Source organism: Phaenicophaeus curvirostris, chromosome Z, assembly GCF_032191515.1.
Source record: "Phaenicophaeus curvirostris isolate KB17595 chromosome Z, BPBGC_Pcur_1.0, whole genome shotgun sequence".
NCBI classification, from domain to species: Eukaryota; Metazoa; Chordata; class Aves; order Cuculiformes; family Cuculidae; genus Phaenicophaeus; species Phaenicophaeus curvirostris.
The window spans coordinates 15,011,431-15,026,169 of NC_091431.1; the positions used below are offsets into that span (position 1 = coordinate 15,011,431).

Consider the following 14,739-nt stretch of genomic DNA (forward strand, 5'->3'; position numbering starts at 1 on the left):
TGAGTGTAAGGAATGCTGGTCATCTTCTACGCTGTCGACTCAGCACGTGCGAAAAAGGGATAAAAGGTACCATGAGCTGACAGGTCACTGCCAGAACCAACCAGACAGTAGTCAGTGAGGACCTGCCATTTCAAACTGCTCTCTCTTGCTCCGGCATAACCTACATCCTTCTCTCAAACGCACAGAATAAAAAAAGACAGGAAAAAAAAAGATGGAAGTTTCATTACAGCTTCTTCTATGTAAAGCAGCAGCTTAATGAGGCAGATGTCAGCTCCAGTCCAGCTTCACGACAGTGCTGGGCAGCCAAATGCATCCCCATGACTACCTGTGTGCACGATGGCTGTAGAGAAAGGAACTGTTCTGCCCTTCTCAGCCCTCCCAGACACTCTAGTTCATTTTCTTGCGCTTCCGTTGCCCCCCCGATGCCTTCTGCACAGGCAAGGGAAGAGACAGAGTGCCCAGCTTGTGGTTTTCATCATTCTCAAGTCCCGGCAGCCCCTTTGCCTTGGAAACCTTCAACCGCATGGCCCTTGCAATGTCCATCATCCTGGAAAACACAAGAGAAATATCACATCAGAACATCTCTTAGCCACTAAAATTCTGCTTTAGGAAGGCGGGCTTGCCCAAGATGTGCAGTGTGAAGAGTCTGGAAGAGAAGGTACAAGCCAGAACACACATGGAGTCTTGTCAGAGACCAAAGTGCACCTGAAAGGAAGCTGGCAGAGAAACAGGCATCCCGGCCTCACTGGGGCCCTGAGAACACACAAATCCCAGAACCCTCCCACCTGACTTTATCACCTTTGAAATACAAACTGGGATTCAGCTGGGAAGGGTTCTTCAGTCAAACCTCCCACTCCAAGCAAAGATCATCCCATTAGGAGGCTCAGAGCTGTGTCTCTCCCCTCAATTTTTCCAACAGGTCCCAGCCTCGTACACCCTTTTCCCAGCAGTATCTTCCTACACCCTGTGCTCCCAACTCCAGGAGAGCGGCTAGGAACAAAACCTGGGAGTCATTTGTGAAAAACAATATGGATTCCTTAAAAAGCTTCATTCCGTAAAGCACAAAAATAAAGAAAAAATGGATGTAAACCAACAGCAAACTGCTGTGAAACCCACTACTGCCCATCAGAGGAAAAAAGAGCGTAACCAGGGGCAAAACCGAAGTCACTGCACCAAGGCTGCCTGAGAGCTTACAAACCCAAGAGGTGATGGAGGCTTTGACAACCCCCAGTCTTTACAGGACCTTAATCCTACATTGCCCAGCCAGAAACACCAGGATAGTCCACAACATCTTTCCCAGTTGCAGTGAAGGGTCTGTGTCCCTCCATGGTTGCCAGCCAGGCGCAGAACCTCTAAGCAATCCTACTAAAGTAAGACCAACACAACTAAGCTGGGCAGCACATGTCCTTGCTGTCTCCGCTGCCCTAGGAGTAGGACAGGGTGGGAGATGCTAACGAGCTTGGCTGAGCGGTCACGGACAGGGCTGTCTGGTCCTTTCCCGACAGCATTAACAAGCTACCTGCTGAGCTGATGCTTGGTTGTTAGGAGTCTTCCCAGCAAGTACTGTGGGCAGGCGGAGCAGTTCCGATCAATTCCTAATTGATTCTGAGGGGGCCAGAGAGAGGGCACCCGTGCAATTGCAGAGGAAAAATCTCAGAGCTGGAGGAGCCGTCAGCTCTGGCTGACACCTGCTGGGAAAAGCAGGTCTTGCAGCCAACAGCAAAAAATTCAAATTTAGGGGGAAGCTGTCCCCAGAAGCTCACACAGCAAGGTATTTTTTTTGCCCTGAAACTCATTCTGCAAGCTTTTTTCTTGCCCTGCAACCTCACTAAGCCCAAAATGGCTAATTGGGACAGGTGGACAAGGTGCTGAGGGGCATGATTTAGTGTTTGATAGGAATGGTTGGACTCGATGATCCGGTGGGTCTCTTCCAACCTGGTGATTCTATGATTCTATCCTCATTTCCCAATACTACAGACAGCAGTTCTGCCTACAACCTCTTCCCAAGAGGCTTCGCTGGAAAACCTAAGTCCATCCAGAAACAAAACCCACTTCCTTGGTGCCAAGCCCAAGGCCGGTGAATTTCCAGGGCCTGGGATTCCTCCATGTAAACACCAACTAAACACTCACAGTGCAACTGAGAAAAAACCCCACTATTTCTAGATTTCTGTTACTGATACTTAAGGACTGATACCTAAGAGGAACCGGAGCTCTGCAGGAGGAAGGGACATAGAGGACATGAAGGAGAAGAGTGACATGATTTGTCGGGCAACAAACAGGGCTGGGTGGCACTGGACAGATCTAGTCTGGAATCTGCTCCAGCTGCCCAGCTTGTGCCATGCAGAACAGCTGAAGAGCGTCCTGATGCACCCAATGACCTCCTTGTGACAAGTGCCCTTTTGAAGCCCGAGATTTATAAAATCACCTTTCTTTAGGAGCACCAGGGCTTCAAAAAAACCCCCAACAAAACGCTCCAACACGCTCATAAAAGACAGAGTCCAATTACAACAAGAGGCACTTGCAACATTATCACTGTCATACCCAGGTGCCAGAGAGGCTCCAGAGCTCTCTCCCCAGGGGTTGTCTGCAGGTGGATCGTGGTGTTACCTTAGCAGGCATGGACAAACACGACTCACCTGCTTTCCTGGAGCTTCAGGTCATTCTGCAGGATGGTGAGGTCTGTTTGGAAGTTGTTAATGTGCAGAGCCAACGCAATGACGTATGCTGCGATTTTAGCCTTCATGGATGCAGAGATAAAATTCTGGACGCTGCAGGGCAAGAGGGAGAAAATAAGAGGGGGAGCATCAGTGAACCCCATGAGTCGCAGACAGAACTGCAGCACCAGTTAGAAGCAACTCACTTTTCCTAGACACCAGAATGTGCTCAACACAAGAGACTGACAACAGAGGCCAAATAGGCTGCTCTGTCTTCTTCACGCATTCACAACACAGCCTTGACAAAACCACCAAACAATGACACTCCAGTCTCTTTAACAGGCTGGTCCCTGGCGAGAGGAAAGCAAAGACAGGGGAACCACTGGAAAGAGATCAGTGGAGGCCATGGAGGTGAGGGGACTGGAGCATCTTTCGTGTGAGGAAAGGCTGAGAGACCTAGGTCTGTTCAGCCTGGAGAAGACTCAAAGGGGACCTATCAATGCTGATCAGTATGTAAGGGGCAAGTGTCAGAAGGAGTGGGCCAAACTCTGCTCAGTGGTGCCTGGCAACATGTCAAGAGACAACGGGCACAAACTGGAGCATGGGAAGTTCCACCTGAAAATGAGAAAAAACTTTCCTGTGAGGGTGAAGGAGCACTGGAACAGGCTGCCCAGGGAAAGTATGCCGTCTCCTTTTCTGGAGAGATCCAAAGCAGGTAGCTTTTCTGGACACGCTCCTGTGCAACTGCTGGAGGTGATCCTGCTTCAGCAGGGGCTTGGACTGGGTGAGCTCCAGAGGGCCCTTCCAACACTACTACTCCGGGAGTCTGTGCTAGGGAAGATGTCTTGAGGGCATTCAGTGTAACTACTAATGGCACCTCAAATACACAATCCACGAAAAGCAGATCCCTGTCTGGCAGTCCTCTGGGAGACATCTGGGTCCTCAGAGAAATGCCGGCCCCTTCAGGCTCCAGTTCTCTGCCTGTTTCAGACTAACAGCAGCAGCGCAGTGGTGCAACACCTGAGCATCCGCGCTGTGACCCTTGTAGGCAGAGAGGCTGTCTGCTCCTGACTGCAGGGAAGGCACTGTGGCAAGGAGGAAGATGCTGCTGCCTCTTGTCTGTGTTTGGTGCTCCAACTCAAGATGATTGCTGAAAATAGTTATCCAGATCTATAACTGCATAGATCCTGATCAAGGCTGCAGCCAGCCTGGTCTCCGCCAGCAACTCAAAGCCCTCCCTACTGTGGGACAGAGCTCAGTGCCACACAAATGGCTCCAACACTGCTGGAAAGAAGGACATTGCAGGAATTTCCCAGCCTCTGCTCAGTCATGGGGTGGCGGCTTCTCCTAGCTGACCTCCACGGCAGGACCAGACCCTACCAAACTTTGTTGCGACAGGCAATGCCTGGGCAAAGCTTCAGCAGAACTCTGCCTGCAAACACAAGTCAAGTCAGATCTAGTGTCATGTAAAAGCATCCATTACAGTAATTAAATTACGTGAGTGTCAAAAAAGCATGGTTATTTAGCCACTGCAGTACCTCTGTCTTGACCCACACTGGGATGGTGGAAGACCCAACACATCCGTTCCTTCCCTCAGTTCACAGTGAAAATGCACAAGCAGACAGTTGCCTGTTTGGCCACACAGTCCTAAGTCGGAAAAGCAAGTGCCTGTTCTGCCATCCTGCATCCAGAAAAGGGCAGGCATATGGCTGGGCACCTCACTTTGTCATGACAGCTAAATCCACAGGTGCAGGCTTGCTTTTGTACACACGATCCTGCTTCTCCCAGTCACATTTCAGACCTACACTGCGTAAAACACATGATCGTGAGCCACGGTCCAGTGTTCTGCAGGGCCGGGAGGGAGAAGCAAAAGAAGCCATTACTATCTTCCATTCTGTTAGGAGGTTTCCTGATGGGTCTATGGCTCTTCCAGCTGAACTCTATCCTGTCTCTGCCTCAAGAATGTCAAAGCAGACATAGCTCTTTACCTGCCATTGTTGTAGGTCAGTGAAGTGAAATTCTTCATGAGTTTCTTGCTAATAATGTGTGGGCATTCAGGACCCATTGGATCTAGGACAGAAAGGATTTTGCAATGAAATAAGAAACACGTACTCTTCCTTGTACTGCCCACCTACAGCCATCACAACAGCACACTGATTAACACAGCAACTTCTGCCTCTTCCCAGGAACACAGAAAACAGGAACTGGGGCACTTGATTTCTTGGTATCACAATTTTTCAGGTCAGCGAGAAGCTCCTAATAGCTTTTATCATCTTTACAAGTAGGATCTCCCACTTCAAGAAATGCGTGCATGCACGTCTATACTCGCATTTTTTAATAGATTCCTGGCTTTTCACAGATAGTTCTGTCACAAAATGTCATTAAAACTGAAATCATACTAACAAATTCCAAATACCACCAAGACCAGTCATTCCCATATCTTCCCTCCCTCACTATGTCTTGTGGGGTGACTCCTGTGTTACCAGCAATGCAGCCTGGCTCACTGTTTCCTCCACCCCCTCCACCACTGAAAACGCTAACAGTGATGTTTCCAGCACTGACAGGGAGACTCAGCTAAACAAGTCCTATGGAAGACAGCAAGTCTGGGAAATCTCAATCAAAATATTCTATGCAGTGAGAACAGCAGTTCCTGCCACATTAAAAGCAAGATCCTGAAGACAACAGAAGTGTGATCCACACATCGAGCTGTTAAGCAAAGGATGATGAAAAAAACCTTGATTCTCAAAAGCACAAAAAGGGATGTAAAGGATGTATTGTGTACTGCATGCCTCTTGCACCTGGAATACAGAAGCTGAATGAGGGAGAGAGCTAATAGTTTCCAACTTCTTGGCTTAGGACTAAAGTGTGAAAATACAAACCAAGTTTCTGAGTACAGACTATCAAAAACCAAAAAGAATCCCAAAATTTCCAACCTAAGCTACCCTGACTCTTCCCAAGAGGACCTCACGGTGCCACTCTGAGGCATGGCTGTTACAAAGGGACTGAAAAGGATCAGATGTGTCTCCCAGCAGATGCAGATCTAACAATACTCAACAACATGGAGATCTTCAACCTCAGCATGAAACAGGCTGAAAGCACCTCCCGCAGCAAGCTGTTTGATCACACAGCTCATTCTGGGCAGCTTTACTGTTTTTTTGCTGCACTAATTACAAACCAAGCCTCAAGAGGTGTTTAAAAGGGAGGAACAGAAAACTTACGCTTCTTCTTGATCATTTTCAGGTAGCTGAACTTAATAAGGGTATCCAGGAACCAGAGACACCGGGCTTTGTGATCTCGGCTCTTCTCATCAGTAGGCAGGAACTTCAGCTCCTCTAAAACAAAGGAGCAATGGCTGAAGGAGACAGAGGGGAGAATGAGACTCAAAGAACCAGGAATCAGTTTACATCATCAGGAGGACAGGACACACCCGTAACATCATTGCTTGAGGGGAGTTCCCTGGACACCTATAAAGGACAGGCCAGGAGGCTGCTTTGTGAGCACTTCCCTATCAATGCCCACCAGGCTCAGCCAGCCCCTACCAGCATGCAGAAGGCCTGCAGAAACTGCAGGCTCTGTCCAGATGCTACACAGACACACTTCTACTTTGGGACAGGCAGAAGCACAGGGCGTGAGGTGCCATTTGTGCTTTTCCTGCTTGCTTCAGCCCCTCAGCACAAGGGCTTAGCAGCTCTAAGTGTACATCCATGTCAGCTTGCCAAGGCACGGCAACTTCCATAGTAAGTCTGTACTTGTCTGAGACCATGCTCAGCCACAGGTGTACGTGGTCAGCACAGCCCTGTGGTCTCCCTTCTAGGCACCCACCTTCAGATCCCACTCCACTCTCTTCCTCCACAATCAGTTCCCCAAACGGCAGCCATACTGCTGCACACATGGCTTCCTCACCTATAAAACCATACTGAGACTCCCCAGGGCAGGGGTTGCTCAGCCCTGCTTGGATCCCATGTCCTTGTTCTGTGCTGGAGAGACCAGCCTTGATATTGTGGAGTTGGTGGCAGCACCAATCCAGCCCCACACTACGACCACAGCTTCAGAGGGCCCACACAGAAAATTGCCAGGCTGTTTGCAGCAGCATTACCTTTTATCTTCTGTTTTCTTGGAGATTTCTTCTGGTGTGATGTTAACAAAGACTGCTGCCGGGACCTGCAGCGCTTCATACTCTGCTGGGGACAGAACTGGAAGGATTTTAAAGAAAAGAACAAGCGTGCCTTTGCTCTCCTTTCTGCTCTGAACAGCCTGCATTGAGACAAGCTCTAACCACTCCTGCTTTAGGAGGTATGGGGTTGGGAAAAGAGAGGAAGACATTATGAACAGGCAGGATGTAATGACAAGACTAGGAGGCTGGCCAATAAGGACTGTGGCTTGACCACAAGTGAACTTCTCCTGTGTGTCTGACCTTATCCCTATTCCCAGTCAACTGCTGCCAGCAGGGAGGCACCGCATCCTGCCCTCTGCAGGAAAGAGGAAGGGAATGGGACTTAAAGACCTAAAAATCTCAGCATGGCATGTCCCCACTCTCAGCTTTTGTTTTGGAAGGGGAGCAGGCTTGGCTCACTCCCACATGCCAGACCACTGACAGCAGGGCTTACAATGTGGGAAACCATTCTGCCACAGAAAAAGATACTGTCCTCAAACTTGTAAACATCTGCTGGTTTGTCAGCATCTTCGTTACACGGAGGGAGGAAGATAGAGACATTCTGTACATCATCTTGGGCCACATCCTGGATCAAAGCTTTGGAGGAAAGCAGAAAAAGAGAGTATTTGGACCATGCAAACAAAACGACAGAGAATATGACCAAAACCCAAATCCCTCCTTTAAACACAGGCCTACTTAATGGTGGTTCTTGGGTCAACACCAGTTCAGTTACAGCTGGAGTTCTGAAGGTTTAAACCTCCTGCTCAGTTTATCTCAGCTGAGAAAGAAGCAAGGAATAGGCTACAGCTCTTCCCTATGTTCTTTTGTTACTGCCACCTGTAGCTGCTGGCTGTACAGAAAGCATTCCAGCAGCCACAAAAAGGCTGAGAGCTTCTGGTATACCTGCTATCTGTCATGCATGCTGGGTTCACACTGGTGCTATCACTTCTGCCAAGAACTTCCTGCTCCTCAGAGTTTAGAAAAGCTGCTCCAGACTAGAGAAAAATCTAGGGAAGAAGTGCACCAAGGCAAATGGGTTTGCTGCTGCTGCTGCACATCCTGCCTGCAGAGTGGGCAGAATATGGTTTTGGCACCCTGGGCTCCATTGGGCATCCACATCTCCTGTCCAACCTCCTGCTCACAGTAGGACTGTCTACAGGACTAGAGCAGGGCAGCCCTGGCTTCATCCTGCCAGAGCTTGGAAATCCCCATGGACAGTGACTCCACATCTCTCCATGGCTGCACCACCTTCCAGGAAAGTTCCCCCTGTCTTCCATGTGGACCTCCCAGTGTCCAGAACCACAGCAACTCCTGCTGTTGGCTCTTGCTGGCACTGCTGAGAAGGATTTGGTTCTGACTGCCCTTCAGGTAGCTGCAGGCTGCTGCTAGATCCTGCTTGGTCTCCCCTGTGCCAGACAAACCAAGCGCAGCTCCCTTTGTCTCTCCTTGTTAGTCACCTGCCCCCAGGCCCCTGCCTGTTCCCCTTGCCTTGCTGTGACTGCTCCACCACTTCTCCACCACAGGGGGTGGCACAGGCTGGACAACACGATACAGATGCAGCCTCAAGACTCTCAGCAGCAGGGTCATCAACTCTCCTTAAAACACCACCTCAGTGTTAACACTTGCAGAGTGAACTTCCTCTGCAGCAGTGACAGTAACTATGGCTACAGCAGACTCCTCTTTGCTGCAGGCTCCTCCACAGAGAAGCCCAATTCCATCAGCCTTGATGGGACTTTAACTTGGTTTACAACTCGGACCATTTTCCACAGACCTGGCATTGTGAAGCCAGGGTACAGTTCACCTTAACAAACGTTCAGTGTCTCAGTTCAGTTCAAGTGAATGTACTGCCTTTATCCCACTACGCTGATATCCAGGGACTTTTAGAATAGCTCCAGGGACTTTTAGAATGATGGGCAGCAATGGGCTCTGATGTTACTACAGGGCCCTTCTCTCACTTAGGCACCTGTCACACTAAGTCTAGCAGGATCAGAAGGAAGCAACTCCTTTTCCACCAGGAACACCTCTCAGCTGTTAGATCAGCTGTTTCCTTTGTCACTTGAAGGAAACTCCTTTCTTCTCACTACATCTGGCAAGGGACAGAAAAGGGCACTTCTGAGTGCTTTTGTTACGCCTTGAGATAAAATTCTTACCTGTCACTCCCTTTGCATCTATAACGTTTGATGCTGCTTTTGTCACAGCAGTATTTAGAATATCATTGCCCACTGTGTTCATTCGCCGAGAGCTGAGAGCTCGCTTCTGCTTGCTGGTACCAAAGGCCTCAATGCACAAGTCCATCTGTGTAAGAGATACGGAGATTAAAACACGCTGCTGAACTGAGGATACTTTGTACCTAAGAGGAAAGCTCAGACAACCACTTATTCCACACTCAGAAAACTCCACGTTTCACTAGGCACAGTCCAGCCATATGGCAACCATGGACTGGCAAGGGGGCAGGAAACTGCTGGGACTGTACTTGGGTCTGAAATAATTACGAATGCATGGCCTGGTTGGGCGCTAATAACACGCTGCCTCACAGACCTCCAAGCCAAAGGTTTAACCTGCAGTAGCCCAAACATCACCCACCACTGTCAACCAGATAATCACAGTGCAATATGACATAGGGTTCCAACTTTACCTTCTCCCTGTAGGACTTAGTCTGGTAATCCTTTGTGTCATCAGGTATTACATTATCTACAAAAGAAAAGAAGTTAAGCAGCCAGGACAGCATAAGTACCTGGTACCCCTTTAGCTCTAACCCCTTACTGGAAGACTTGGCACAACAGTTCCAGATCTCCCTGTAGGACTTTGCCAGTTAAAGAATACACTGAACATAATGTACATTTATAAATATATATATGTACCTAGAACGAAAAAGGAAAAACAGGCCAACTGTTGCTGCAAGGCTTATAAGTGTACTGCATGGATTGCAGCAATATCCAGGTCCTGCTGCACAGGACAAAAAAAGCCCCTTGAAGACCATATTCTTTGGGTTCTGCTGAAGTTCTGCTGAAGAAGAGCTCTTTTGCCTTTCAGCGATCCAGTCCCCTGACCAGGCAATTCTCAGATGTCCCTCGGCAGAGCATACTCAGGCAAGGCTGCACTTATTCTGAGCAGCAACAACTTTAGTACTAATGCCAGCGCTTCCACCACCCATAACCCTCTCTGCTTTACCTCCACCCTGAACTTCAACTTGATTCTTTTCTGTCTGTTTTCCACACCATGCAGTGCCTTACAATGTGAGTGTAATATATCCTACTTCCTCCATGCTGAGGGAATGAGACAGGAATCAGGAAGAGCAAGAAGCCAGGGAGACAATAGAACAGTCAAGACTTGAATGCACACCCAGGTCTAGCACACTGAGACTGGTGCTGGGGTTAATCACAGCAATGCCCTACCTGACAGCAAGGGCTGCATGTTGAATATTTCAGTGTTGTAGACACTGAGCTGCCCAGAGTCCTTGTCTAACACACCAACAAAATACCTGTGAAGAACAGGGACAAGCGATTAGTGAAAGACAGTCCAAAGGATACAACATTTTAAAATTCACAGTGTATAGCCACGTGTATTCCCCATGCCCTGCCAATTCTTTTGCCTTGGATTTTCACACACATTCAGACTGTCACAATAAAACGAGTTACCTACAATGCATGCACTGTAAGTATGCATATAAAAAGATAAACTCATTGTTCTAAGTTAACGTAGAAGCCTTTTGACATTTCCATTACCTCCAAAATGTAGAGAAAGCCTAGGTGCCAGAGTGCTGCTGTTCTCTTTTGCCATTTCTGATGTGTCAGAACCCTCAGTTTCTCAGTGCTTTTATGCAGCTTGCTCTGCTTTTAAAACCGTCTTCCCTCTGGCCAGTTTTCTGCTTTGTACAAGTCACTTTAAATCCTCAGAACATCCCCGACACTGTCATCTCTAAAACTGGATAATTTCTTAGATTCCTTTGTGTCCTACACTCTAGAGGAGCAAGCCCAAGTGGATTGTGCTGCTCCTCACGTCTCATGACCCACCAGGAACCAGCTGCACATCACCCCTGGCTGATGCTGACTGGGAGTCAACTGCACCAGTTTCTTGTCCAGCCAGAGTCCATTCCATGTGATTCCTTCCAACTGGTGCTCAGGCTCGCTCTGCTGCATAACACATCTGCCTAAAACTCAGGACACACTTCCTGAAGACAAAATCTGCTTGCACACCAGAGCTGCTTGCAGTACTCTCTCTGCAACTGCTTCCAGAGGAGCTGCCCCAGTACAGTGGGGCAGACTCGTAGCACCTCACCAGCCAGAGGATCTCTGGGCACACCCTACTGCCCCAGGATACCCAGAGGTGCGGCAGACTCCTCAACTTTCCACTCAGAATAGACCGGACTGTTTGCTCTGATGTTGTTTCTGCTCCCTGTTATGCCGCATTAGCAGCTGTGAGTGCACGGTTTAAGTCTGAGCTATAGGAATGGATCCACTGGAGAAAATCCTCATGCTGAAGCAGATGTGTGAGAAAAGGGACAGGAGGATAGGTTGGGAAAACTCCAAACAAAAGCAAAAAATGACTTAACTGATTCTCGCCTGCATCTCTGGATATCCTGAGGCACACGCACACCCAATGCAAAGCTCATACATCAGGAGAGAGCTTGCCTCGTTAGTTTCCACAGGTAAGGATCTTCAGAGCTGCAGACAGGAACCACTCAAGCCACCAAAACCATCTCAATCAGCAGTGTGAAATGTTCAGAGATGAGTGCTAAATCTGCCCAGAAATAATACTGCCTTAATACTTACATCACATGTATTCATTAAGCTAGAAGTATCTTTCCAAAATCAAGAAGAAAAAGCCCCATGGTGCCTTTTTGCAGCTACAATATCTTAAACTGAAGACTGTTACATCTGAAGGGCCAGCTAGTTTCACTGCTCGGAAAGAACAAAGATTGGTATTGCCATATTTTGACAGGCTATTTGCAGAATTATTGAACAGAACAGACCATTTCAGTTGTGAAGACCTGCCAGGCATGGAACCTCTCAGACACCATCAGGTCAGTGCGGTCCAGCTTGAGAAGAGAGGAGCTACGTCAGCGAACTGTGTGGACAACGGCAGCGGAACTGCAGACCAGAGCACTCGGTACCAAGAGCCTGACATGCACACTACTTGCATTTCAGTGTTGCGAAGTGAGCAGGAGCAGTAATATGCACCAAAGGAGAAAAGGAACATCATTGGATCTAACAAGGCAAGATTATTTCATGCTGGGTCTCCTCCTATTTCGTGGTTCTCCTAGCAGAGAAGGAGAATGATCTCACACACTACTTTGCATGTCCCCATGTGACAAAGGCCATGCTCTTAAACCAGGACATGTGAAGGCTGATGATTTCACCAACGCTTCCTCTTCCAGTGCACAGCACAGACAGCTTATTAGTTCACAAAGTAGCACCATGCTGTGGCTCTGAAGTTACGTGGTGATCAACAACCCTGGAGTTTTCTGGGCAGCAGCAGAAGATTTTGGCCATTTCTTAATCTCCACTTCTTAGCTTGCTATTATTGCTAAGTTTCAGCAACACCAAATCTCCTTGCTCTGCCCTTCGTGAGGCCTTTTCAAACACGATCTGTTTGTATGTAAGGTCCTAACTTCCCAAGGGACCTCACGTATGCAAACAGGGCAGCTGTCAGGTGCTGGAGTCTCCAGTTAAAAGCCTGTTGACTCAAAGCATGTCCTCGGTGGGGATTTCGGAACTGTGTATCTGAGCAATGCCTCTGCTTCCACCTGCACGCTCCTGCCCCCACTTTGCCAGGAACGTGTACCTGCACAGGGAGTTGCCGTTCGTTACTCCACTGCTGAAGTTATTCCCCACATATGAAAGCCTGTCAGTTTCAGAGACCTATAAAACAAAGAAAAATTACTTTAATACAGGGCTGTGAAAAACTTCTGCATCCGCTTTATTTTCCCTGTTGCCACAGAGCTCTGTATTCCCAGGCACTGGACATTGGTCATGCGTAGGCAAACTTCACTTTGCTCATTTTGGACAGGCTCCACATCAGACCAAAGCCTTAAAAAGACAGTGTTTCTTGCAGCTGGAACTCCCCGTGGCACCTAATTCTACCTCGGCTTTCACTGGGCCAGAAGATAAGGAACCACTGGAAAGGAATCATGGGACTTAGACCCTATCAGTGTAGCAAACTCAGGCGTGAGGGCAGCTAAAATGCCTCCCTGTGCTGACCACCACACTTTAATCCAGGAGCAACAGTTTCTGAAAAAAATTGTTTTTCCTCACAAAGTCACCGTGGAGCGATCTGGCCTCTCTGCCAGGCTGTTCACAGCACCATTTCCAGTACTTCAGGGTCCTTAGCAAAGATGCTCCAAGCATCCAGCCAGGACAAACCTTACACATTCCAGTCTGGGCCAAAGGTGCACACATGGCACTTGCTGCGATGAGGGCAGCCCCAGGGTCAAGAACTGCACCGGCCCCAATGGGCTGCAGCCTCCTGCATTCCTGGGCGCGCCCTTACCAGGATCCTCCAGTGCTTCCTCCGGGGATGGGCCGTGTCCTTGTGCCGGTAAACGGTGAATCGCATGGAGTCGAAGCGCCGCAGCCTGCCGTTGGAGAACTGCACTGTAAGGAAAGGAGGTGAAGAGATGCCTCAGACCGGGAAGAGGCTGTCACACCATGGGGGACACACAGAGGGGCTGTGGCAGTGGGGACACACAGAGGGGTGATGATGCCGGGGTCGGGGGAGGGGACAGATGCACACCAGAGAGGCAATGACACTGGGGAGGAGGGGACACAGAGAGCAGTTGTAGGATGAGAGGGAACAGTTTTAAGTTGATAGAGGGGACATTTAAACTGGATAGAAGGAAGAAATGTTTTTGTGTGAGGGTGGGGAGGCCCTGGCTCAGGTTGCCCAGAGCAGTGGTGGCTGTCCCATCCCTGGAGGTGTTCAGGGTCAGGCTAGATGAGGCTTGGAGCCCTTGATCCAGTGGGAGGTGACCCTGTTTCTGCAGGGATGTTGGACTGAATGATCTGTAAAGGTCCCTTCCAATCAATCCATTCTCTGATTCTATGATAGAATTCTGTGAACTTGGTTGCATTTGATTTTGTTCTTTGTTTGGCTTCCTGGCAGTAGCTCAAGGTTGCAATGTGGTCTGAACTGTGTGCTTTAGAAGGGGATGTAGTGGTATGGTTTTAAATAGATCATTATGTGGAGTTATTTTTCACGCTATTTTATCATGAGTTAACTCTAACTTTGAGAAGTGAGATAGGTTTTTTGTGATGCTGCAGTAGTTTCAGTACAAGTGAATCTAAATACCTGCCTTGCTGCAGCTCAAGTGTTGCAGCAAAGGGCTGTGGTGGCAAAAGGGGCCATAGGTCTACTGAGTTATCAGTGCTAATCGTTCAAGAAATAGAGAGAAACCATATAAAGAAATTATTGCTATTACAAGAAGTTGGAATGTGTGCTAATAAACCTGAATTTCAGGGAAAAAATCCATCCCTTCTTCTGCCACGTGCTTGTGTTCTGCGCTCCTGTGTCCCACCTGCCTGCCCGGGCGTGACCTGCGCGCGGCCTGGCTGGGGGCGCGCACCCCCCAGTGGCTGTTTGCTCAGGTGTCCTTTATGGGAGTTCATTGTCACGGAAGGGCAGTGACGGCGGCGGGGGGACACCACAGGGGCGATAACCCGGAGGGCACAGGAGGTCCCACACCCCGCCTCCCCCCGCCCGCGGCCCCATCCCGGCCTCACCCATCGCCGCCGGCTGCCCGGCCTCGGGGTCGCCGCGGTAGCGCCAGGTGGCCGTGGGGGCGGCCCCGGCGCTGGCCTCCATGCCTCCCGCTCCGGCCCGCGGCGCCGCCCTGACGTCACTTCCGGGGGCCGCTGGCGGGCCGCTCCGCGGCGTCACTTCCGGTGGGTGCGCGGGGCCGTGGCGTCACTTCCGGCGGGCGCGGGCCCGAGCTGC

The 14,739-nt window shown here is 49.4% G+C and overlaps 1 protein-coding gene across 2 annotated transcripts in view; it reads right to left on the reverse strand.

Annotated features, from left to right (window-relative positions):
• Nucleotides 1-14,739, reverse strand: part of POLR1E (RNA polymerase I subunit E) — a 278,376-nt gene continuing 263,637 nt past the window's right edge. The window contains exons 1-12 of one of the 2 annotated variants that reach the window (XM_069881086.1): nt 14,526-14,621; nt 13,297-13,400; nt 12,592-12,668; nt 10,203-10,288; nt 9,443-9,498; nt 8,958-9,102; nt 7,297-7,404; nt 6,751-6,847; nt 5,873-6,006; nt 4,643-4,724; nt 2,637-2,768; nt 1-547 (exon numbers count right to left, since the gene is read on the reverse strand). In XM_069881086.1, coding sequence (XP_069737187.1) covers nt 388-547; nt 2,637-2,768; nt 4,643-4,724; nt 5,873-6,006; nt 6,751-6,847; nt 7,297-7,404; nt 8,958-9,102; nt 9,443-9,498; nt 10,203-10,288; nt 12,592-12,668; nt 13,297-13,400; nt 14,526-14,607 — 1,263 coding nt within the window. In that variant the 5' untranslated portion in view covers nt 14,608-14,621 and the 3' untranslated portion in view covers nt 1-387. Of the gene's footprint in view, nt 548-2,636; nt 2,769-4,642; nt 4,725-5,872; nt 6,007-6,750; nt 6,848-7,296; nt 7,405-8,957; nt 9,103-9,442; nt 9,499-10,202; nt 10,289-12,591; nt 12,669-13,296; nt 13,401-14,525; nt 14,622-14,739 lie in introns of those variants that run through there. The other variant, XM_069881087.1, reaches the window with a different exon arrangement.